Source organism: Cyprinus carpio, chromosome B2, assembly GCF_018340385.1.
Source record: "Cyprinus carpio isolate SPL01 chromosome B2, ASM1834038v1, whole genome shotgun sequence".
NCBI classification, from domain to species: domain Eukaryota; kingdom Metazoa; phylum Chordata; class Actinopteri; order Cypriniformes; family Cyprinidae; genus Cyprinus; species Cyprinus carpio.
In genome coordinates this window covers 15,976,048-16,003,255 of record NC_056598.1, presented here as the reverse complement: position 1 = coordinate 16,003,255, position 27,208 = coordinate 15,976,048, and the positions used below count along the sequence as shown (strand labels likewise).

The window sequence follows — 27,208 nt, the reverse complement described above, 5'->3', positions numbered from 1 at the left end:
GTGTGTTTCCTAGTTGTATAAGTCCCTATACTCTGAAGTGATCACTCTCTTGGTTTAGCGTATTAATAAAGAATGTTTTCCCATGAGGGGCCATTTAGTGCAACATCTCATCTAATACATGAGAAGACTGTCTCTCATTTGAGAAGACAAAGAAACTGTTACTTAACAACCTGACAACTTTGCTGAAAAAAAAATAAATAAATGCATATTCCTAACAAGATTTATAGTGATTTTATTAGCCAAAACTCCTTTGTTACATCAATCTGAGTTTTAAAAAAAATTATACAATACCTTTTAAAAAGTTATAGATGCTATTTGTAAGGCTGCCTGAATGAAGAACAAGTGAAAAGTGAAACTATAATACTAACAAGAGAAACTATAGTAAAACTAACAGAATTTGTTCCATTATTCCAAACCAAGTAAGTGTTAAATTAGCATTTAAGGCTTCACAAATTTTGGGTTCAGCCAAGAATTATCATTTCAATGTACTGCTAATAAAGAGGCCTTAATTGTGCTGAGAAAACCAAACCATATTATCTTTTGAGTTTTCCATTAAATAGTCTGAAAACACTTCCAATCAGCCCCTCCCTAAAATTTCCTGCAGAAAATGCTCATCAAACCAAACTAAGCATATGGACAAGGACAAAAAACAAGGGAGGGGGAATGCAAAAACAATGGAATCATTCCCAACAAGCCCTTCCAGCTTAGCTTTTGCATGCATTACGATGATGAGACCCTGAAGGTGTGCACAGCTAAGGAATCAGCTGAGGCAGCAATGGCGGCATCTCTAATTACAAACGCTCCTCCTCCAACTATCCCCCACCTCCTCCTTAAACTGCCCATTGTCTGCAGCCTCCCTCCCTCCGTCTCTCTCAGGAGTGCCTTTTGAGCTGGCATGCACCCGTTAGCCCTGCGCTGTGTTCCCCTCAACACTCTTAATCTGGCCCTGACCTGCTTTATTCCTCCTGCACCGGCTGCCCACTGGGCCTCCGATTCACAGGCTCCCTTTGTTGTCAACGGGTCTGTCTAGGCCTCAGGCTGGGGCCTGGCCTGCCATTGTTGCCCACAAAGAGCCAACCGCTGCTGGGAGATCGCCGGCCCAGACTGAGAGGAGAGGAAGAAAACAGGAGCGGACAGATAGGAGATAGAGGAATGTAGAGTAGGGACACTGCTGCCAGCACAAGCTCCAGCACCCAAGAGGCCTGGAGTGCAATGGTGTTCTCTCAAAGCGAGACAATGTCCTATTGTAAGTGCAGAATGGTTGACCCTGGTGCATTGTCACGATACTTTTCCCAGTTTGGGGACAAATTATCAACATTAGAGAAAAGGTTAAAATTAAACATTTCAGATGAGATGTTTTGTGTACTAAAAATACCACATAAATCATTTTAAGTAATATAATAATAACGATAGTAAAATATTTATTTCATTAATATATTTAAATCAAGTTATATCACATTTTTTTAATTTAACAAAGCAAGTTGATCATGACAGAGCTGCTACTATTGCATTAAGTTCAGTAATGACTGAATAAATCACATTAAACTTATTGTTTAGTTCAGGTGTGCAATTATACTACCATATTAAAATAAAAAGTCTGAGCAAGAGAGGTACTGTTGACCACCTCCTTAAAGCCCCTCATTTAGGAAAAACTAAAATATTCATCCCAAATAAGTAAAACAGCTTATTTCAGACTGGGCTGTTTAAAGGTTTTCACTGACATTCACATGCGCTCACATTCAGAATAATAGGAAATGCTCTGTAAACAATACAACACAATGCACTTTAGCTGGGCTCTGTGTACAAAGAAAAGGCCTATTGCCAGATACCCATTCATTAAAACAGCCCTGAAGCTCTCAAAAGAGCAGGTCACCAATGACAACCTCTCTACGGCAAGCCAGGAGAGACACAAATGGTCAGGCCACTAACAGTTCCACAGAATAAGGTGAAATACATTGTATATTATCAATGCAGACAAACAACTACACATAGATGATAAATCTAAAATAAAATTCTAAAAGCATTTCAACACCTTTGTATTTTCTCCAAAGCTTTGACAATGCACAATTGCACTTCATTCAGGCTTTATGTGACTGGACACTGACACACGTGATTTAAAAACAGCCTTTGGCTGCTTTTAGCCAGAACATCTGAGTAGCTTTTCGACTGTTAGGATCCGTCCTACAATGGCAGCTTGATTACTAAGTATGGCTCCTTTTCTTGAGAGTGTCAAAAAAGGAAAAGGCCATCTGAAAGGCACTTAAACACAAATTATGTAGATTTAAGCACTGCTTTTAGTAACCAAGGACAGCTGCATGAATATTCATAAATCGCCCTCTATTCCTGTTGGAGAGGGCAACCAAAGGAAGGTCTCTGTAAGAAAGCTGGCCAATAAGGTACTTGTGGTCTCTCAAGAAGTTCGCCAAACTCTGCAGACGTGCCCTGCTGTTCAAAAACACAACAGCAAATGTCAGAAGGTATGGAGAATTCAAAGCACGTATAGAGACGTTCAGCATTGTTGAATGAGAATAAAACTATCATGATGCAGTATCTACATGCGCAGGCAACAATTACAGCTCGCACAAAACAGCATTTGTCACCTCGCTCTTTTGCCAAGGTCGTTGCCATCGCATACCTACTCAGGCCAGTGACAAAACATTGTGCGACTGGGGCTGAATGCAGAGTGCAGTAAAACAAAGGGCTTTGCTTGTGCCAGCTGGACCCTTTGAAACTTGGCACCTCCACAGGCAAGCTGGAAAAACCCACCTTACCAGGTAGAGGCAGGGCCTCTGGAAGCCCTGAACATCCATCAACTAAAGAGCAGAGAAACACAAGTGTGGTTTGCAGGACCCAAAAAAAACATCTCCCTTTCATTCAAATTGTGAATGTGAAGGATAAACAGGATGGAGACAGCTGGCACCTTTCTCTGGCCTTCTCCAGCAGAACTCTGATGGAAAGTGAAGGGTGTTTCTTCACCGCCTGAGATTAGAGGACCCAGCAGGGTCTGGCAGACCTTTAGACGAACCGTGGGCACTCTAGCAACAACAAACACAAAACATACACTCCTAAACCAAAGCATTCTGGCCCCTTCTCTTGACCGCTATGAGGGAGGATGAAATTCTGTACACCCCACTCAAAAATGCCACTCTTTGGGGTTTCCTGTTGCTTGCATTCTCACACTACCAGAGAGTTTTGTATGTTGGTGTACGATCCATAATGGTTTTTGTACACCGGTATAGATATCTTTCCTGAGCGTTAGTAAAGTGGAAACCCAGTTGTGAAAGGTTCTTTTATCCCATGAGGTAAGCTGAGGAGGTGCTGCCCTACCAGAGGATCTGTTCAGACAGATCTCCGATAGAAGGCTTATGAAATGGAAGCCCGGAAGCACATCCCACCGCCAGATTAAATGTCCGTCTTTTCTCGAAATAACTGCTTTGTGGATGTGAGTATGTGCAAAGAAAATCAACAATGCTAAACCATAAAAAGGTAGGAGGAGATGATAGTTTTATCGACCTGTTCAGGATGACGGGCTGGAAGCAGTCAATCCAGCAATGTGGCTCATACAAACGGGGGTCCTGTGTCAGCAGGAGGCATCTGCCAAGGCCCGGCGGAATCAGGCAGGGTGTGAGGGGAGGCAGGACACCCCATCTAGGGCCACGCGCCAAACATAATGACCCACACACACAACTGGCACAGCACTGGGTGGCAACAGGAGGGTTTTAGTGTGCGTGTTAGGCAGAGGAGGGGTATCCAGTGGAATGCGTTACTTGAATTCCATGGGCACGCTGCCTCCTTTACCGCAGCCACAAAGAGCGGAGTGTGTGGACTTCACAGAGACGGAGGGACAGCGGGAGGAGGGAGAGAGGAAGACATCAATGGAGAAAACTGGGCACGGAGCCAAACTCCAGTATTACAATAGAGGAGGGAGTAAAGTAAAAGAACGAGAGTAGGGAGCTGAGGCAGGAGATGTAGGAACCAGGCCTGATGTCTCTTCCAGGGGTGACGGCAATTCTATTACCAGAGTGTGGATAGAGGTCCGATGAGACTCTAGTGGATGAGACACCGTGCTCGGATCATATAATATCTACTTGAGCCTAAGAAACAGTGTACATTGAGAAAATGGGTAGAATTGTGAAAGAATAGGTAGTAGAATGAAGAAAATGTCTATGAGGCTACCATGGATCTAACAATGTCAATAATTTGAGGTAGGAATGCAAAACATCTATACCATATTATCAATTTACCAAGGTTTTTTTTTAATCAGTTTTTAATCAGCAAGTCATGATGTAACAGAAGTTGCAGCAGACTTTTTCTTCCACAAATGACGTACATCCCTGAGAAACTTGGTTCTATTCAAAATGAAACATGAATTTATCATTTAACAGCCATAACATGAAAATGATTATCAGCTTATCATATCGGCCAGATTGTATAAATGTAGTGCATCCCTAATATGCACATATTTTCTCTGACAGTGAAGGAACATCTGAGGAGCTTCCTTCACACACCTGGAGTTGGAAACATCAGCAGATATTTGATATCAACCTGGCACTTGAATATAAGAATGTGACACCAATATAAATCGACATTCCTCAACAAACCAGTACAACAAGCAACGCTACATCTACAGCTTCCCCTCTCCCAAGTGCTGATCCAGGTGTACAAAAATAAGCCCATCCAAGCACTTCCCATCGTAGCTGCAGAATAAGACAAAAATAGAGTGTTACAGATGATCCTGCCAAGCTGGCTGCAGCAGACACCGGTGCAGTCTGTCTCCCAACGCTGGGAGCAGGTGCCAGAGACCTAGCAGTACGAGGTTCCTCTCAGTCTCCTCTCGGTCAGGGCTTTATTTGCATGACCTCAAAGGTAAGTGGACCGAACAGCCTCACAACCTCATAAAACAAGGCAGCTCGCTAGATCTTCCCGACTGCCGCAGTGCTGAGAGAGACTAGATCAGCGTGTTCAGGAAACGTGGTGACAGCCAAATGCTCAAATCCAGGTGCGCATGGTCTATTACATTTGCACAGCTACAGCCTAAAACACTAAAAACTATATAAACAAAGCAAAAGGCTTGTACTGATGCAAACAACCTCAGCACTCTATCCCAACATGCTCTACTCCATTGTGTTTGACATGTACAAGCAAAGTCCCATCTGTGCTGTAGCTAGGGTATTCAACACAGCTCATTACTCTCGATCTCGCTTGTATTATGCAGACAGCACATGAGTTATGACCATGACACTGGACTCTGGACCAAGGGTCACGGGCATGAATCTTCATTGGGCTGCTTTTTCATGTCCTTGAGACTAGGCTTCAATGTTTCAGAAAGGGAGCCTACAGATTTTCATTGTGAGTGCTTGCTTCAGTTAATCAGCTACATTTACAAGTTTAAGCAAGCATAGCTCCTTTAACTATTTCTTAACTTGGATTCTTTTAGCAATGTTCCTCATAAATTCTGTTTGGGCTAATCCTGTTATATATGCCCTAACAATAAAGGGAATGCATGACAAGCCGGTTTTGTGCTCTGAAGGAAGCTTAACGTAATAAGGAAACAGTACGGGGCGGGCATAGCAGGGATACAGGCAATGAAACGGTCACTGTAGCATGGTCTGATGTGGTTTGTCTTTTGCAGTATGTGTGGGGGTCCTCATTTGAGCATCTCTTTCTTTAAAGTTGCCCCAGGGAAAGAGGATGGTTTTAATCAGTGCATGAAGGCAGATCCATCAGATATGCTAATCAGAGATCTTACCTGAACAAATACCCTCAAGAGCAGTCTCATCCATCTTAATTGGGGAAGGGCTCATTAATAATGCAAGAAAGGAGGCTTGGAAAAGAAATATTAATGGAAGCATGGGGGGAGGCCTGTCTTTTCTGTCTAATCAGCACAGACTGGGGAAAATTCAAACAACATTTCTCAATAAAGAAAGACAAGGTAAATCTTCTGAGCATCTCAGGGCACCTGTCAAGAATGTCTCACTGATGCTGGTACTGTCACACATTAGAACAACAGGTTCTAATGGAGCACCAGACTGAACGAAACACAGTGTTGTCCTAAAACCAAAATTTCAATAATTGGTACCAACATGGGTAATTTTAGTACCATAGCGAAAACAGCTGGAACTATTTATATATCCATTTAAAAATGTAAAAATATTTAGGCCTATAATTACTGTTATCTTTCAAAATGAACTAATTTAATAAGTAAATAACATTAAAACAGCATGTAACCTTCAAATATATACAAGTAAACATTAGTTTAAAAAGGTCAAGTGAAAATCAACACGAAAAATAAAACTTATTCAAATTGTGAATGGGTTATACAGAAATCAAGCCAAGAACACTCCCTTTATCAATGTACGTCAAAGGGAAGCTAAAGCTACAAATCATAAATGGCCCACATTAAAATTCTACATTATTTTGTCTAAATTAATTTCAAATAAAACACTAAAAAACCTACATTGTTTGAAATGCTACAAGTGAATTTTGGCATTATACATTATACTGTACAATATGAAAAATTGACATTTTTGAGCAATTTTGCCAGGCAACCTTTTTTTTGAGCAATGTTGCTTGGGCATTTTCCCACTGAGAACGGTTAACAAATTTCTACCTGGATACTTTAGATCGGTCGTGTGCCCCGTGTCTCACCTGGTTGCCCTTTGACGGCAACATCAAAGCTGCCCGGTAGCATTGCTCAAAAAGTTGCCCCATGTATCATCAGCCTAACCGTGCGTTCACACTGCCGCCGTCGAGAGCGTCAAAGTGGCCAGAAGTCATTCATTTTCAATGTGAGCCAGTGTCGAAAAGCGGCGAGCAGCGGCGTGGCGCGACTTGGCCGTTGAGAGCATTAAGGAGAGTTGAAATCAGGTTAACTTTATGGTAATCAGCTATGACGCTGTTCGGCAGCAACGAATCAGAACGTAGAAGTCCACTGCTTGAGAGGATTCCAGAGAATGTGGAACTGTAAACGTTGGTTCCGACCAACATTAGTTCCCAAGCAAAATGGGGGAGAGGTTGATTATTGCTGTGGCAGGTTTCCCAATAATCTATGACGTGTCTCTGTTTGCGTACAGGGACATAAATAAATAAAAATGATGCGTGGACCAATGTGTCTGAGATTGTTGGTGTTCCTGGCCAGTTGCTGATGTGCATTGACGTTACAGGAATAATAATCTAATGATATTATAAATAATAGTATTATAGTCCCAGTTCACTTTTAAACCTTTAAATCAATTTTCCTGATTATACTTAAATTAAGTAATGTTTATACCTGATTATACTTAAGTAACATTTTCAGTGCAGGACTTTTACTTGTATCAGAGTATTTTTACAGTGTGGTATTAGTGCTTTATACATTATTAGGTAAAGGATCTTAATACTTCAGTCCACAACAATATTTAATGAGGTTAACTTATAATGTTACCCTCCTTGTGGTCAGTCTGCACAAGATCAACAAGCTTGTTTGCTTTGCGGCCGCTTTAAATACAAGTAAGCATTCGATCTATGTCATAGCGTCCACAAATCTTTCTACAGCGTTGTTGGCAGCACGGCCAGAGCGATTTTTGTTGCTCTCGATGGCGTTGGTGTGAAAGCACAGTAACAGTGTTAAGTTATTACATGATGATGACACAGGTAATCTAGATTTAAATGTAAAAAATGGGAAAGGAATGAACATGGACTAAATTGACAAAAATTCATAATGTTGGCCAATGACCAATTTGGTACATTGTGCATCCCTAGAATGCAAAATATATATTTTGAGGAAATGGAAAAAACAGGGTAAGTCTGAAATCAAGCAGAAATACATATTCTCTGACACAATTTAAACTCTAGTGCTTAGATGCCCTTGTGCTACAGATTATAGGACTTACTCAGAATAACCTGAGAAGTGCTCTTCAGTTCCGATGTTAAAATAAAGCATGCTGTATTAGAGAACAACATCTATATGCAGGTGCACACATGCATCTGCATCACTTTCATCTGGACATCACATTGGAATACATTATTCCATGACTGAAGCAAACTGCACGCTTTGAAGTTCAACCGAAAGACAGTGTGTTGCACAAAGAGGCTTCTAGGTTTACAACTGGGGGAATTGTGAGGCAGCCGTCCGTTGTGATGATCTATTGACTTCAAAGCCAGGGTGTGTTTATGACACATGCACACACTATTCGAATCAGACTGAACTTCCGAGAGACTGTGGCACCCGAGGGAGAGGAGGGAAACCCCTTCAACTCCAGCCATGCTGAAACACAGTGAAATAAGGCAGGAACTACATGAAAGGGATAAGGAATAGAATGAGGGATCACTATTTCGACTCAAGCTGGTTTTAATTTGACAGTAGTCGAGGCCTGCAGCATCCTGGTTAAGTGATGTAACCATAAAGGTATTTTAGTACTTTACAAAAGAGGCTACAAGCTAAGCTAAATCAGCCTTTTATGATAGCAATACAAGATCTGCTTTGGTAGACTTTTTTATTGATTAAAACAGAGCGCCTAGGGGTGGAGGGTGGGATTTGGACAATTGAAGGGTCCTGTTGACATGGTCCAATGGCTGTTTAGCCTTAGGGAGTTCCCAAGATGGGCTTTTGTAATCAAATGTAGCACTAACCTCCTCAGTTTACCAAGGACTGCAGAATTAGCTTCGCCATCTGAGAGGACAATGCAAGCTAGTGTTCAAGACAAGTTAGACATTGCAAATGGTGACTACAGACATGCCAGGTGCGAAACGAGGTCTCTATAAAGCGTTCGCAGTGGAACATAATCCTAACCTATAAACTGGGTACACGGAACAAAAAGAGCCCAGATCGGATGAAACTATGACACAGGTGAAGATGATGTGGTCTCAAGCCACAAGGATGCCACAAAGGAAATAGTTGCCTGTACATGAACAAGCATTATGAGCTTGGCTTCCTGTGCAGGCAGCATATTGAAACCAGGTTCCTTTACAAAGCAATAGAAGTAAAAACCAAGCATTATGATTCACTGTAATGGTGTATTGTCTAGGCTAAAACACAGGGTTTTGAATGTCTGTATTTGTGCCCAAGACTTTCCAGACCCCAGACGCTATGACTCAACCAGAAACCGTGACAAAAGCCTCTAATAACTGATCCTTTTCATCACAACAAAAGTACAAGTTTCCAATCGGTGACAAAATAAACAAGCCTGAGGTGTTAGAAGTGGACTCAGTGTTGTGCACCACAGAATAGTAATGCTAAACCACGTACACCAGACCTCCTGTTCATTTCAGCGCCTGCACCAGGGCATTGTCATCCTCAGAAAGAGATGAGCATGGTGGATTGGGGACTGAGGGGCGTCTCCGTGTTGAAACTGGAATGGTAATGAGAGACCGAGACTCCAATCAAACTGAATTATCCCAGACAGGCCTCTTCAATCACTGGTTGATTTACCCCGACTGACGTTTTCTCCCCCCCCACCCCCACTTCTTCTTATCCTCCCTTCACCCACCCGATGAAGGATAGCCGTCATGAATATTCCTTTAAAATCCCTCTTTAAATGAAACCCCAGCCCCAAGAGGACACCTGTTTTCATCCATGAGCGCAGTGAGTGGTGATGAGACTGGGGCCACAGCCATTGCCTTTCATTAGCTGGTCTTTGTGCTTTCCCGTCACGGCCACAATGATCCACCATTTACTGCTGATGAAAACAAATTGTGCACCGGGTGCTTCAATACAAGCCCAGATTGGCTAGCTCAAAATACAGCAAGACAAATCCATTACTCTGTAATATCTTTAGAATGGTAATAGTTTTATAAAGAAGGTAATGCTGCGCCACCGGCTCAATGTCAATATCTGAAGTCAACATGAGGGAAGGTGAGAGCAAACAAACGATTGACAAATAAAGAGCCACTAGCATTAGCGTCATTATATCATTTAGAGCTTATGCTGCAGAACAGTGTTTAGAATAAAAGTGGTGGAGAAAGACAAAACAGAAAATTTATTTCAGTTAGCTGCCATTGCCAATTTTTCATTTAGTTTAAAACCTGGAAATAACTAAAAAATAATTGAAAATTACAAAAGCTATAACGAAATTAAAATGAAAATGTAAAAAAAAAAAAAAAACTAACTAAATAAAAGCATAAAAACTGTAAATATTCATGAAAACTGTAATAGTAATATGTAAAAATAATATTACAGCACAGTCTGCATTATCTACAATTTGCTTTCGACCCTTTGCTAGGCTGCAACTACGAAGTGTCGGTTCGGTTCTATCAGGATTACTTCCCAATTATACTGACAGTCCCGTGTCTTTCAACCAAAGTGGAGGGCGTTCATTATACAGCGAGGAGTAGAAGAAAAAAAAGATGTATTTCGAACAGAATCAGATCAGATAGTGTTTAATTGCGGCTTTCATGAGTTGTGCTTTAATGCCATTGTTGCAGGCTAGTTTTATCCAGTAGATAAGGCAGTGCGCTTTCAACGCTGATTTACACTTTCTGACGCCGCCTGCTGTATTCTGCTGCCACAGCACAAAAAGTGCTTAGTGTTCCTACCTTCTGAGAAGAAATTATACTAGGCAAAAAAAAAAATTTGAATTTAAAATCAAAAGACGGCCGAGAATTTGCTTTCGAGATGCTTAAGAAGTAACTGTGGTGTACTGCCGGACGTGTTTATCTGAAAAGTATCATGGATGCCCTTGCTAAGTGCATTACTCAAGGACGTTGATGGTAACTTAATGGTAAACTCAATTTTGTAAACTTTTACTCCTTGCCCTTCTCTTTGTCTCTGATGAGCTTTATTTGTTTTCCCCAGTGACCTCTGAGTATGGCAAGAGAAGTGTCCTCTGCATTTGTCTCTGGTGTAGGGCTCGGAGGACATCACCCCCATAAGATGAGCTCAGCCCGGGTCGGCGGCCCCCACTGCCTTTTTCCTGCAGCGTAACAATGGCTGCCCTCTGCGCTCTAGGGTGGAGGGCGCGCTGATCCTGTTACACCATGACAAGTACCACAATCCCCCATTGAAGAGCACATATTCTCCCCCCTCTGCCTATAAGAGCCATGCCTATTCATCACATTGTTTTCTTTCCAGCACATGACTTCTGCGTTTGGGCCTCAGCAAAGTCAGGTGCTCGAATATGACCTGGAAACCGCAGGTTGCCCACACACTACAGAGCCCGATTCGTCTGCGTTCAATATGTAAGGAGCCCCGAGCGAATCAATTGATTCTTGCACGGCGCTGTAGCTTACTATTGGGGGTTATGAGAGACTAAAACCAATTACCTGAACTGTTATTTCTGCTGAACAGTCCATAAGTCAAACTTCTTGGTCCCACAGCACTGGTTGTGGAGGACATGGTGAATTGCATTTCCAGACCGTGTCTGCGAGTTTGGCAGGGAGCTAGGGTGCGGGCATCCCGGGGAGGATGTCGAGGGCTGGGGCTCTCAAGAGCATGCAGCGTGGGGAGGAGCGGTCCAGACGTATAGCCCCACGGCTGTTGCGCACATTAATCATGTTTGGAGTACTAGCGGATGGGAGGGGACGGGGTAGCCCCCTCTCTGCATGTTTGCATGTCTGCTGCTGCACTGACGTGTTCACTGTCAGTCCCAGAGTCAGGGAGGGCTGGAAGACTAATGAGGTGCTTCTCTTTTTCTCTCTCGCTCTTTCACATGTCTCTCTCGCCCTCCAGAGGAGGGCGGCTGGGGGGTGGGGAGCAGGGGATGACAGGTTGGTTATTTACTCTGCCTTTCATATTTGCCTTTTAGTTCTGTCGTTTCCCCCTCTCTCCTCCAACCATTTTCCTGCAGTCATCTGTTCACTCAGCTGCCTGCGAGAAACCGGTGCCTAATGGGCCATATCAGCACAGGCACTGCAGGGAAACAGATGCCTGTCATTAGGCTATATTGAAAAAGAAGCCGGTAGGCAGGGAGAGGGCGAGACGGAAAGCCATTGATATTTATATTGTGTACACCTACCAGGTCACTAAGACCAGCATGTGATGCCTTCCTGCAAACCCTGCTTTGAAAAAAGTAGTTATCAATATTTCATCAAGAATATATTTTTTTTTAATGTTGAAAAAAAGAGGTGGTCCTGTCAGCAAGATGGGCATTCATATGTAAGACTGGCAAATGAATAGTCCTTGTATTATTCAGTAGCCAAATCATTTTTACGCCTCTCATATGCGAGTAATGATTGACAGAAAGAATGGGGATGGAAATACTTGATGCTAATCAAGCATAATAGAGAGCACGGCCATCTGCAACTGCATGAACATGCCCATTTCTTCCACCCCGATCACATGACAGAGAACATATTGTGCTAAACACCAACGGTGATCATGAGGTGGAAGATGTTGTTCTTGTGAAACCCAGCTCTCGGTCTCTCTGATGCACTTCCTCGCATGTTGCGCTTTCTTTCTCACTGTTAACCACTCGCATCAGCAATGCACTATTCACTTTGGTTACTTGAGGGGGAGGCAGGATGTTTCACAGGTGATATGCTGGGGAAACGCAAGAACAAGAGTCATGTTTTCCACAAGATATGCAAAGTCACAGTGCTTTGTAAGTCAAAGAGAACTCAAAGACTTGAGTCATGAAACAACTTAAAAGTCCAGAGAGATTAGGACAAAAGATACACTATCCAAGAGTTTACTTTTGAGTAATGCATTGACCTTGCAGTGTGGTAATCACAAGAAATCTTCAATAAAGTAGGTTCAATAAAAGCTCAGAACAAACAAAAAGACAACATTAAAGTGTCTAAACAACATCAGCTGACTATCTTAAGATATGCCAATTTACCTAAATGGTGTACTTTTAGTGCTCTGGCAATCTACCTTGCTGATGTGTATTTAAGCTTTGGAGGCAATTAATGTTTATTCAGGGGAGCCGAGATTGACAGCCGCAAATTAGCATAACTCAGCCGTTCCACCCAATGGAAAAAAGTGAAAACTGTAAGTGCTCATCCTCTTTTGAAAGTGCAGGGAGAAGGCAAGAACAAAAGGCACCTCGGTTAGTGGTGTGAAGGCGTTTGAAGTAGAGAATTCACATACTTTGGGCTTTATGCTCAAAGACCCATCAGCCCTTCAAAGACCCCTGCCAGACCTTCTAAATCCCACTTGAGACAAATAATTAAATGCAAAAATAATGGATGTAGGCTGTGCTAAATTGTTGAAATCTGTGCAAAGGCAGCTTGAGGTCCACTTGCTGTGTCCGCTTGATTAAAAAAAAAAAAAAAACCCTCTCATGTATGTAACGTTTTCAGTGGTCTAAAACTAAATGAAAGTTCTGGTATCAATTAATGGTATTTTAATCAAATCAAAACTGACCTTTGAACCAGACAACCCAATACCTAAGTGATCCAAACAACTGGATCCTGCTTGCAGCTGAATAAATATTCACAGTCAGGTAGACTTTTACCATCTGTGTGCAAATCCAATTGTAAAAGCAGTGAAATGGCAGCAAGTTGTGATACTTGGGTAAGTGACATCTCCACAATACATATAAAAGGATAGCTTGTTTAAAACACGTCAAGCAATTAGAAATGTACTCTTTGATTTCATATGGTTTTGAAATTTGAAGTTTTAATTAAAAAAAGGAACATGGCCTAACCTAGAAAAACGAAATAACATAATAGTAAAAGTTATAGGCTAACATGTGTTATTTATAATAATCTAATATATTTTCAAGTTAAAGAAATGTTTACAAATAAAATAATATTTAAAAATTAATATTAAGATGTCTAACATTAATATGTTTTGGGAGTCACATTTTACAACCTTGACCTAAAAAAAAAAAAAAAAAATCACAAATTCAAAACATCTATCATAGAAGACATTTGTATGAATTTTACGGCAGGGCTGGGCGATATGGCAAAAAATTCAAATCTCAATTTTTTTTAAGATTTTTAAAAACTTGAAAATTTAACTACAACATGATTCAATTTCTTTTTCTTCATTAACCCTCTAGTTAAAGAAAATTCTATTCCAAGTGAATCACACATGAAGTTGTCAACATGATGTAGGCTGAATGTTAAACAAATCACTTGTTAAATATCATTGCAGAAAAGATGCTTGAACTAAAACAACATCTTGTATAAACTTGTCTTATACATATATATTCAGAAATAAGGAAAATGCTTTGAAAAAAAAATCTCAAAAGTCAAGGTAATTCAAATTCAAAATGACTGAAGGTATAACACCAATAGACTATTATTAACTACTATAACGTTTTGTAAAAATAACCGCAGTTTTCAGCCTGTCACCATGATGCAAACATGAAATATCAGACATACATTAGTATTTACAGGTTTTTTATTCGCTTGTGCTGCTTTTCCAAAGTTTTTTTCTACGTAAACATGGACACGTTTGACTGTTGCACTCGCATCTCTTGCAGCATCTCATGCATGACACGGCATTCTAAAAACGCGACGCTCAAGTTAAAAGAAGTTCACTCATCTTCTTGCTTGTTTTTCCTATTCCACTGCCTGTGTCACATCTTCACCAACACAAAAGCGCATTCTGTGTAAATGAGCGTTAATCACGTGCGGTGACATGCCGTTGGAACGTTCTTTTCTCTTTACTGTTATCATTATATTGTCAAAGTGTCTAATTCTAACGTTTGGTAATATTTCTATTCAATAGAAATTTTGATTTCTAAAAATATCAATCGTGTCAAAACATTAAATTAGAATTAATTGATCAAATTTGAAAAATGGCCCAGCCCTATTGCAAGGTTATTATTAAAAAAGTATAACAACAACAAAAAATTCTAATAGCAATGTTTTTGTTTTTTTCTATACTAGCAAGAATATGCTACTTTGTGAACAAGGCCACAAAGAATCAACGTGTGACTGAGCTTTGGGTTGAAACCAACTAAAAAAGCAAAGGTTGCTGAAACAGACAGGTACAAATCAATAGCACAAGATAAAGCTATTCAATATGCAGAATTAAATAATGGAGAAAAAATGGCTTTAGAATCAATACAATCACGCAGAGACCTTTAAAGCACACAGCGCTAATGGTGGGGCCTTCAGTGCACCCGTGTGATTGGTGGCTGGCATCGAGTCAAGCTAAAAACAGGAACTGCAATGGAAGGGTTTGTATGGCTAGAATAAACATATGTATGAAGTGATGGCTTTAAAAAGTCCACAGCCTCCCATGTGACATTTGCATAGAGGTTTGCACATTGCTAACTGCCACTGACTGGGGCCTCTTTCTTTCACCCTCTGGCAGGATATTTGACCTCATCTCCAATACACATTATCCTTCCTCTCTCGTCCAGACTGAGAAAATTAAGTTTCCATGTGAACTGGCCACAAAAACACCCCGCACACAAAATCTCAGCTGGATGAAAGGCCTTCTATGGGGGAGGGTAGCTGCCTGAGTGCTGCTTGAGTTTCCTGCACTTCGCGTTTAGTGTTACAGCCCCAGATGTAAGGATTTTCCTCCACGTCCTTACAAATTGAAGGTAGGGGCCGTCCTCTATTTTCTGCCTGCCTAAACATAGCATGTCATAGTATATGATTCCATTTCCTCTGCGCAATCTCACCTCCAAACCAATTTTTCCCCCTTCCTCTGTTCTCGCTTGGCTGATTTGCCTTCTCCTTTTTCTCTTTTTGTTTCCTCTGGAATTCTCTTACATTTGTTAGGCAATTACAGCCAAATGAGGCCCTATTAGGCATCTTCTTTAAAGAGGAGCAACTCTCAGTGGCCTCTATCTCCGACAATGACACCCAAACAGAGAAGCAGGCAGGAGGGAGGAACACGAGAGAGAAAAGAGGCATGTCCCTCCCAGCGATAAAGTAAAAAAAAAAAAGGTTTACAGCACTTCCAAAAGCTTTGAAACATGTGTATCTTGTGTAAATCAGAGCTTTAAAGGCTCGCCAGCCATACTCCGGTCCTCCCAGTGCATAAAAGCATAAAAGTTCCATTAAAGCGACTACTTCATGACGAAATATCGACAAAATAATCAGCCGCCTGTGTGCAGAGATCAAAGAGGTAAAGCTTCTATCATAAGGGACCTTTAACAGCCAGCACTTTTAAACTAGGATTGTGAGAGGCAATAATGCATAATGAGTGAACGCGTGTGTGCATGCAACTCACTGAGTTCCAATAAAACACAGATAAGCTGTAGCAGGGAGACGAAGCTTGCTGCAAGCCCAGCTGCACGTGGGTAGGGTATGGACGGGAACCTTGCCCCTGGCTCAAAATCTGAGCTCCATTTTGCAGGAGCAGACATACTGAACTAAACCAATTGCCCCAAACACAGCTGTGAAGCAGACAGGTCCGAGTCTGAGAAATGCATCGCTGATAAATGAAAATTGGAGGTTATGGGGCAGGCTGCAGCAAAATGCAAAGAGGGCAAGGTCGCAATTGATTTTCAGAGCATGGGTGGGTGCCAGATCCACTGAGGGAATAAAAACACTCGTCACACTGTGTAAAAAACACATATAGCATAGCGATACACAGGCTTTTCTATGGGCATACTTTCAAAACACCAACCGAATGTGGGACTGCGTCACTTTTTTTTTTTTTTTTATCAAGTCTGAGCTCAGCGTTCAGAAACGAGGACCTGATCAAAGTCTCTGACAGGTCTTTTGTCCTGGAATGCGGCGAGTTGTTTTTCACCTTGCTCCAGTCGCCGCTGATTAGCTGACAAGGCGGCTAACCACCATCTCCCCTATTTCCAAATTAATTTCCCTCCTTTGATGGAGACAAGGGGGGGGGGGGGGGTGTTTAATGGCCGTGTCCTTCAAAACTAAGAGTGCTAATAAGTGTGAAAAGGAGATTTGTTTAAGTGATTTTCTTTGAGACTTGCAGGCATGGAATTAATTACCTTGATTAAATATTGTCTGTACGGCTGATGAAAGATAGAGCAGAATTAGCGGTCCCTTGTTGAACTTGTATGGTGCTGAATGAGATGTGTCCCGATTACAAAGACCAAAATGATGGCAACACTCAAAGGAGACAAAGAGCTAAAAACAGGCCTAGTGACATCACAGAGCAGCCACAGGCCTAAAGGCTGCTATCCTCCAAACTCAAACAAACGGGCTTCAATCTATCTTCCACAATGACTTTCTATGACACTGTAATATATGTGTACTAAAACCAAAGGACTGAGAAAGACCTATTTCCCAAAGTATTTCCCAGAGTAACAGTATTGTGTCCAATGGCAAAAGAAGTTTGTTGAGTTGAGTCTCCAAAACAGCCTGAAGCCTTCTGAGTCATTTGGCAGAAGAGTAGCATAACTCAATTCAATGCTTGCCTAGGTTTTACAGAGGCACTAAGGGGACTAAACAACCTCTCAGTGGCTCTTCCAGCCATAATCCCACCGAACTTTTGCCTCCTTACCACAGAAGAAGGTTTTCTAAAGGCTTCACATCACAGCTTTGTGCTTCATTGCGAAAAGCTATACTCTTAACCACCCTCCCACTCACCAAACACACACAACGACAACCCCCCACCCTTCTGTGAATGGGGGGAGTTTTCTACAGCTGGGTAACAAAGCATGACCCAATAATCCTCAAGGCTGACTCAAAGCTAGAACCTCCTCTATAAGGACTTTAGAAGACAGAGGCTCTAGACCGGGGTGGGGTGGATTGGCTGAATTATACAAACAAGAATTAATTATTCTTATCAAATCGGTTTCCTGTAACAAGCTGTCCATCCCTTAATATTTGGGGCAGAAAATCTAACCATTCAAAATCTACCGCATTCTCAGGCTTTGGTGTTGTGCTTTGGCTTCTGGAAAGAGTACAAATTATGTTATGAACTTTCTGGCAAACTTCGGAGTAAGCCTGGCTTACCGTGAGTAAGCCTCTGTGTATGAATCTTTGAGAGCTTGCGTTTTCACGAACATGCTGAATTGACCTTAAAAGCGGTTTACACTGTTACAGTGTCTTTGAGGGTTTTAAACAGGTCTAAAAGAAGCTGTGGCATTGATGAGTCAATGGTTTATTCAAGCATGCACGGGTGGAACTTGTAGTTGTATTGTTGAGAAAAAAAAACACACACCCACACAGCACATTTTTGAGACTGCTCATATGGTTAAGGACACAAGTAATGAACTCCCCTATCAGATGCACGCATGTCCAGTTCTGTTTCTGTATCCATAAAACCAAAAGAACACAATCTAGACACACAGAGCAAAACAACATGAAAGCAAACCTACTTTATCTCGATTTATCAGGTGGTGACGTCCCCTTACTGTCAGATGCCTAATCTATCAAGGATTTATTCTGTCTATTGTTTCTTTTACAATCAAATGACCGTGCTTATTCACACTTAAAAGGTTAATGTTTAAAAACTCAATCCAAGCAGTACTCAGGCAATGCTGTGCTTTTTGGTCACCTGCTTGCTACTTCAAGGAACACTATAAAAGTCATGTATGCAGAATAACACAAAATTGAGACGAAGGGACTATTTTTTTTTTTTTCATTTAAAATACAATAGCTGTGAAATCGGCCAAGTCTAAAAACTTGAGGATATTGTTGAATATACAGTAACTTAAAAAAAATAAATAAATAACTTTAACTAGATTTATTTAACGTGAAAAAGGGGCTACACTGACTCGTGACGGGAGCTTTTCAAGGTTGCTAAATAAGTGCCCATGTTATTTCATTACAGCTAAGTTATCACGTTTCCACTAACACTGGCCTTTTAAAGGGACACAGTGGATCTTTGTGAGAATAAATGAATCATGGCTTCTTTATTGAATTAGTTATATGTATACTTTCACTACTCTCATAACACCTACAATTATTGGAGATGTGGGGCTTCCTGTAACTGTTATTTCAAGAAAAGAAAGCTTACATTATAGGAAAATTGTGGCATGTCTACTAAATGATAGCTTTTTTGCTTTATACTGTTAATATGTACTATATTGGCTAAATATTTGATATTGTGAAAGGTTTTGTTTATCTTAATTAAAGCCTCAAGCATTATAAATGTCATATTGGGCCTGACAAGTGAGGTGCAACTTGACGACTTGAAACGAGCACTTTCATTTATATTTCGTGCTCTGGAAGCATACAAAGGTCTGTGAGTTTTTTTTTTTTTTTTTTAATCACTTTTCCCTTTCTTTCACGATAGCATTTTACCAGTATGTTTACTGAAGTGGAGCGAGTGGGGGAGGAAAATGTATAGACATTTGGGCAGCCATTGAAACTGCTTTCGTGCTCCAAATGCCAAAGCCTTTTCGAGTTACTTTGGCCATTTTTCGATTTAGTTCGTTTGAAAGAAGCTTGAAAATACGGTGACGGTTCTTTATGGTTTAGAAAAGCATTTCTACACACCACAAAACTGCCATTCGGCGAATACAGAAGAACTAGCCCGATGCGAGGGGGTATTGAGCTATTGTGCTGTAGCCTCTACGAGGACAACCCAGCGACACATTTAACCGAATAGAACATTTTTTTACTCGTTTTAACGCTTATATCAACAAAGGGTCTTCGAAATAAAACAACAGAGGGTTAGATAAAGTCTTGGAACGTGTTTTATCATTCGTTTTACTACGGCAAATACGAGTCCTTTGTCTTGACTAACCAGCAAATAAACAAAAGATATGGGATTTGGATTCAAGCGGATTACCCTGGACTTAATTATATCAAGAGACCCAACAACCGTCAAGCAACCACACATACTTGGAAAAAAGCTAATAATTCGCCGAAAACAACTTTAAATTGGAATATTAGCAACAAAACAGCAGCGCTGTGTGCTACAACAGAGATTCATTGTGACCAGCACGTTAGTCTTTTCTTCCTCGCGACCTGTGAAAGAAGGTTCCGTTTCGACAGACCTCGTTGTGTTCGTTCAAACATACACTATTTAGTATCAGTTTTAGTCTTTTCTGTAACTTATAAGGCATATACATTTTTTATCAAGTGTTATATGAACATTGCACCAATTCCAATGAATTCCACATTAAAGCCATTGCAACATAACATACCCAACAAGCCCTTTAATTTTTAAAACGTGAGCTCCGTTTCTTTTGCAATACGGCAGGCATTTAAACGCTCTCTTACTGGCAATGAGAAATCGCTATGTAGAAACAAATGACAGTTTCTAAACGAGACCACTTCCATTTTTTTTTCTCTCTCTCTCTCTCAAGAAACTTCGTTTGCTGGAAAACTTTCAACGTACTCTGGACGGTTAAAGCTGCACTTACCGACTTGTAAGACGTTGTCCACACAACCGGTTTCCAAAAGCCGGATTCCCCGGCGGAAAGGCAGTCCATCTCCGGTACCCCCCGTCCCTGCGCTGCCTGGTGTGTTCGTAACCCCTCCGGGGACTGTACCAGAGCCAACGGACGAGCTCGAGCCCACTACCGGACCCTCTTCACCCGCCACTCGGCACTGAAACGACGAATACATACATATTTCCCTTTCGTTCCTCGGGAACGACCAGTACACGATACGGCGCTGAACCGGTTCGGGGATCCGCTCGAAGCGCTCCTCCACCCTCTCGAAGGCCCATTTCTCCGCTACGGCCTTCGCGGCGCAGTCCAGTAGAGACTCCGGGCAACGGAAGCGAGAGTTCGGAAATCCCGGGCCAGGCCCCGGACCCGGTCCTCGAGGAGCGGGACGCAAACAAGGTCGCTTGCTGGCCGGGGGCAAGGAGAGGTGAAGCGGCGGCTGAGGCAATAGTTCTCCACGTCCCTCCGCCATGACAACCAAATAAACACTGAAGTGAGGACCGTGGCTCTCGAAGCGCACAGACGGAGGCACCTCACAACGGGAGGGTCGTCACTTCACGTACGTCACTACCAATAACAAACGCGCTCCAGCCAATCGCGAGGTCGCGCTTCACAAAGGCGATGCGCATGTGTGCACCGAAATGACAGGCACGGTTTTGATCGACGGACAGTTTGTTACAAACGCAACTCGTGCACTCTGAATCTAAAATCTGCTGCGGTGTGTTTTGTTTTTAAACATCTTCCGTTGGCTCAAAGAGCAGCAGACGCGCAGAAAACCGAGCGTTTGTTTTTAAAAGGGCACCTATTCGTGTCAGCATAACGATGCAATGCATTCTCTGAATGTGCAAGATGTTTGCAGTGCATGTTTTACCCTTCAAGTGTCGTAAAAATGCGGAGAACTCTCCAGCTGCCCTTTGAGTTTGGTGTGACAAAAAGTTTGAAATGTTTTTATGATAATGTAACTCTTCACAGACGTCTACTACCCACCCTGGTGGCCATGTATGTAATGTCAGTTGATTGGTGCTGTCAAGGTTCATCTAATCTTGATTAGAAATGTATGTACTTGTCATAACTCATAAACATGTAGATGTAGAAACGTGTATTTCTTTCATGTATTGCGCCCTGTGGATTTATTTATTTATTTTCCTTAGGGATGCCTATATAGGGAAAAACTGTAAGGCTGATGATACACGGGGCAACTTTTTGAGCAAGGCCGCCAGGCAATTTTGGCTAATGTTGGCTTCAGCGGGCAACCAGGTGAGATTCAAGGGCCCACGACTGATCTAAAGTATCCAGATAGAGATTTGTTACCCATTCTCAATGGGAAAGTGCTCAAAAAAAGTTGCCCAGTGTATCATCTGCCTTACTGTAATGAACTTAGGATTGCATTCACAAAACATTAGAAAAAATGTCATTTTAAATTCAACACATGCAGAAATTTGCAGTCTACGTTTACAATACTGGGATCAGTAAGATAAAAACAACAACAAAAAAACATTTAATAAAAAAAAAAATTCTTTTTTTAATGTATATAATCAGCAAGGATTAAATTAATCAAAAGTGACAGTAAAGACCGTTAATGTGACAATAGAAAAAAAACCTATTGCAAATAATTGTTCTTTTTAGCTTTCTATTCATCATAGAAACCTGCAAAAATATATATGTATATATAAATAGTAAACAGTGCAACTCTTTTCATCATAGATCATGTTTATTGAACAGCAAATCAGCATATTACAATCATTTTTGAAGGATCACATGACACTTAAGATTGGAGTAATGATGCTGAAAATTCAGCTTTGCATCACAAGAATAAAAATACATTTAACATTATATTAAAATAGAAAATAGTTCATATTATTTTTTACAATACTGTTGTTTTTATATTGTAAAATATTATTGAATAATATTAAACAGTATTGTGTACATTTAATAATTTATTAGAAAATAATCTTCACAGGAAGTAAAGTTAGTAAATATTTCATTTTAACTGCATATTACACATTTGTCATATTTGAGTAATAAAATTGTATCATAATAAGTATATCTGCAACATTTTCTGCACTCGAATATAATGTTTTGCTCAGAAAGAAGGTCATCTTTTTTGTTAATCTTTAAACCTTGAAGATAAAATTGATACAATAAATTGTGTTTTCACACATGCTTTGGATGTTAGAAATGTACAAAATTGATTTAATGCAATATCTGCTGGCCAAAACATTATACTTCACAAGTGTTATAAATTGTTTTGTTTCATAATTATTTTACTGTTTAAAATTAGGTGAAAAGTAATGGCAGATTCTGATGTGAAAACTTTCCTATATAAATATGTTTGCATTAGGGAACTCTACACTGTTTTTCCCGGGCATGTGTCTATACAAAAATTGAAATTCAAAAAGAAAAGCTCCCTGATAAGTATTCACTGAAGTAAAGAGCATGACAACTAGCCCCAATCTCCACAACAGTGCAAACATATTCTGTAACAGACATAAATCTTTATGATATAACATTCCACTTTTAATCTCACACTTCTAACTTCATTTTGCAAGTTTATTTCTCACCCTATTAGTTCCCCCCCCAACCCAACCCCAACCCCCCCCCCCCCCCCCCCCCCCCCCACACACACACACACACACACACACACACACACACACACACACACGCACACACACATTCATGCTCTTTTGATCGACCCATTCAAGAAACTTCACCTCCTGCCCTGTAAAGACAGAGGCTCCTGCAGCCTGCGCTGTTATCATCTCACACCTCTTAGGAGCTCTAGGCCAATTATATGTTTTATTGTTAATTTTGAAATAATTTCACTTGATTGTTTTTAAAAATGTCCCATGGGATCTGCAAGACAAAGACCATCAAGATTGCATATGATAAACATGTTGCCACATTTATTGCAACTCTCTTGACTTCATGCACACCATGATGGCCTAGGGCCGCTGACAACTTGCTGATATTTGTATGTTGTCTAACTCTGCTGACATGCACTTCGTAAGGTGTCATGATAACATTACAACCCAGGAATGACAGAATTAAGTAAAAGATCAAATTTTTCAACCAAATTGAAACGACATCTTGTCCATTTAATTATATGGGGGCATGTTTTTCATATTTGGCTCTAAACACTGAGAATGTTCGTAAGATTGTTTGTTTATATGTTTATTTGTCTGCTGCCTCTTTGGGAACCAGAACAGCAGGTGTGGGGAGAAGTAATGACAGGACTCCATTTTACTGGCTGTCACATCCCAGCATGCTCGCTGCTGTCCAGTCGAGTGCACCGACTGAAAGATGACAAGCTGACAGCTCACCACACAGGATACCAGGCGTCTAATGACATTCTGTGAGTCCTCTGTGTGAGTGTGTAAGTCTCTGTGTGTATGTGTATATGTATATGCATGACAGTCTGGAAGAGGGAGTCTTGTCACTTCTGGTGCTTTTCAAAGTACCCTGGGCTCCCAGTGTACGGAAATGTCCTTGAGGGCAGAGACATCGTTTTTTTACACACAGCACCCTACATGCCAACCACGCCAGTTATTATGGAGGCGAATCGAAGGAGATGTTTTTCTGCTATCGGACATTTTTATCAAACATTTTCATTCTAAGCCAGTTGTGTTACAGTACTGATTAAATCTGATTCAAGTGCTTTCCAACCTGATCGCACCATGATTTTTCAGGATCGTTCGTCTGGGGGAATGTTGCCACATCAACACAAATCGAACAATGGAGCGAAATATAATGGCGCTGGACGCTACCAGTTTCCAAGGCAACAATTGTGACAGATTTGGGGGAGACAAGACAGGTAATTGGAAAAAGATTGATGGGGTACAAGAGAGTAGAAAAAACCCTATCAAAGGAGGTCTCTCTGGGAATAACAACAATACAATAAAGGGTCTTGCATCCTTTCGAGCCATCAGCAGCCTCCTGTCCATCTATTTTCAGGCCCATTTCAATGGCTTCAACACATCTGCCGGTCTTCTGTTAAGTGAAAGTGTACAAAAAGATTGCATATTGCTAAACGAAGCACCGTCAGAAATTATTCATCTACAAGGAATATCTTAAAATTCCCTGTTTGTTTCTTTACAGAATTCTATTTCTCCATTTCACTGAAAAAACATGTCAGTTGGATAACTGTAAATTACTGTATTATATACTAAGATTTAATATCACATTATATGAAGTTTTACTGTAAAATACTGTCTAATGTATGGTTTTTGGAAGTAAAAATATAAATTACCATATGATTTACAGTGAAAAAAAAAGTAAAACGTTGTCACGTGACATCTACATATCCAAACTAAACCAATAGCCAGTCAAAACTAGTCCAATGACCCTAGGCCAAACCTCAAAATATGCCACTCCCATACCTAAAATACATATTTTACATGAATGTTATGCAATATGCACAATTTCAACTTAAAAATCACTATATATTAGGAATAAACACATGGAACATTAAAACAGACTGAGAAAAGTTTTATCATTGGTAGAATATAAAATATTTAAATACAAGCAACTCAGTCAGTATACAATTTATGGAATGATTCAAAAAAGAAAAAAATAACTCATGGAAAGGTTTTAAAAATAACCCAAATCAGCCAGAAAGCCGTGAACCTGACAACCCTGCAGTAAAAGCACATTCTATTTCTTTCTAGATTTTTTTGTTTAATTTATGTTATCAGTAATGTACATTAGTGTGTTTGTGCTACATTTTTACTGCATTATTTTAGTGTCATATATGGTACCCTTATCTAGTTTGGTCTTAGTGTGCGCTGCATATAGAGTACTGGTCATGTTTTATGGACAGGCTACTTACAATGAACTCTAATTAATCATGGTTTTTATTTATTTATTAATTTATACTTTTTTTTCAGTTGTTGTACCACCTGTATTATTATGGTGGTTATGAGTATATTTTAAGGTAAAAAGTAGATTTGGGTAGTTCAAGTAGATATGGTATGGTATGGTATTGTTTATTAATACACCATTTGATGAAATACACAGTTGTCAAAATATACAGGCACCAATATGTTATCCTGTAATCCCAGAAATATTGTCACCATATTTTCTAAAGGGAATTTCTGGCAACCACAACTGCTATATTTGTACTGAATATTTGTATTTTTTTTTTTTTATAACAAAATACTTTTATAATGCACCTTTACATTCATTTCATGCCACGTCTTCTCCTTCTAGGCTCTGTTTGGACTTGGAAAACTCAAGCGGGGTGTTGCTCAGCCTGACACAGTGTCTAAGAATGCGCAGGAGCCTCTAGGGTTAATGTTTGAGACTGCGTCACATTTTCAGCATAACCAAACCAAACAAGCAAGACCATATGTGTGCATCGGAAGGTTTTGACTGCCTTCCCCTCTTCGTACGCAATGATGTCACAAGATCGGGGCAGGTTGCGGCTTTTTGCCGTGCGGCAGTTGGAGAGGGGAACAATGGCGGTGTTGATAGAGAACCCAGCTCCACCTGTAGGGCCTGATTTTTATCTTCACGGTGGTGTGGTGGCCCCCTCCCCCAGGCCCTTCTTGTCATCGCTCTTCGCAGCGTTCATTAAATGGAGTCAGACTTTAGCAAGAGAGGAGAGCCCAAGTCACCCATGTGAGAAAAAAAGAGAATTACCTAAGCCTTTTGTCTAACAGAGTGTGGCTCAGCTAATGTCTTGAAGGCATGCTGATCTCTTCACAAAGCCTTCTCCCTTCACAATGGAGAAGAGAGCATGTAGTTTGGCATGCAAAACGTATAAAGCCCAGCCTCTTTGTTGCCTGTGGTGAGAGGTTTTCAGTCTCATTTGGTCTGTTTGATTGGGCTGATAAGATGTCTGTCAGGCTCAGGTCAGACTGAGCATTTGTTGTGCTGACAGTGTGATGATTGAGACATTGGTGTCAATTAGGAGTTTGTGTATTGGGCCCGGCATAACTGCTATTACTTGAGCATGCCGGCTTCCTCCCACAAGTGTGCCAGCGTCACCTCCTTTATAACTCTTTGTCTGTGTATTCCCTCACTCGGCCTCACAGGAGCTAAATTTATGACCGGGTCCGTTCTCGTCCACTCAACCCCCCGTCGCCGGCCGCTTTTTCGGTGTTCACACCAGAAGTGACAGAAGCTCTTAGCCCCTCTTCACACATCCTCACCCTCTTTCCTCCTCTGTGCCATGCCCTCTCTCTCTCTTTCCCTCATTCACCTTCTTCCTCTCCCAGCCCTTACTCTTTGTTGTGGCCTAAAGCTATTTAAGAGTGCAGGATGGAGCTGGTCTCATGAGAGGGCCCAGGACAAATAGTAAGAGTGTTTACTGTGGAGGCACTGATATGTCCTTTGGGGCTGTGCTGAGCATGCAGCTGCAGGAAAAAGCACGGATGAAGGCCTTTGTGTCGCCCCCTTTCACCTGTCCACAGGAATCCTCCAGACAGGGCTGTGTAAAGCACTTGAGTATACTAACAAAGTACAGTTACTCAAGTATTAGTTGGGGGAATTTGGACTTTACTCAAAGGCAGTTGAAAAAAATTGTACTCAATCATATTTCAAAAGAATCCTGGAACAAAATGCATCACAGTTTCCACAAAAATATTAATCAGCACAACTGTTTTTAACACTAATAATAAGAAATGTTTTTTGAGCAGCAAATCAACATATCAGAATGCTTTCTGAAGGTTCGTGTGACACTAAAGACTGAAAATTCAGCATTGCCATCACAGGAATAAATAATATTTTAAAATATATCAAAATAGAAACCAATTATTTTAAATAGTAAAAATATTTCACAATATTACTGCTTTTACTGTATTTTTATGCAGTGTTGGTGAGTGTAAGAATCTTACTGACCATAAACTGTATATATGATTTGTTTTGTTTTATTTAAAATCATTTTCAATGTGTTTTGTAATTGGCTCAAAAAATTTATTCCTCATGTATTCGTAAAAATGTCTCTTCATTCACCACAGCATTTAGTCCTTTTACAAAAAGCAATATATAATTAAATATATTCATATATAAATATATAATTAAACATTTAACAATTTAGCGTCTTGTGAGTTCTAGAGTAGGGGTTT

At 40.7% G+C, this 27,208-nt stretch overlaps 1 protein-coding gene across 1 annotated transcript in view; it reads right to left on the bottom strand.

Annotated features, from left to right (window-relative positions):
- Positions 1–20,810, bottom strand: part of LOC109055792 (zinc finger SWIM domain-containing protein 5-like) — a 41,088-nt gene extending 20,278 nt beyond the window's left edge. Inside the window, exon 1 of the mRNA XM_042718329.1 lies at positions 20,118–20,810. Coding sequence (XP_042574263.1) covers positions 20,118–20,616 — 499 coding nt within the window. The 5' untranslated portion in view covers positions 20,617–20,810. The remainder of the gene's footprint in view (positions 1–20,117) is intronic.
- Positions 20,811–27,208: the final 6,398 nt, after the last annotated feature.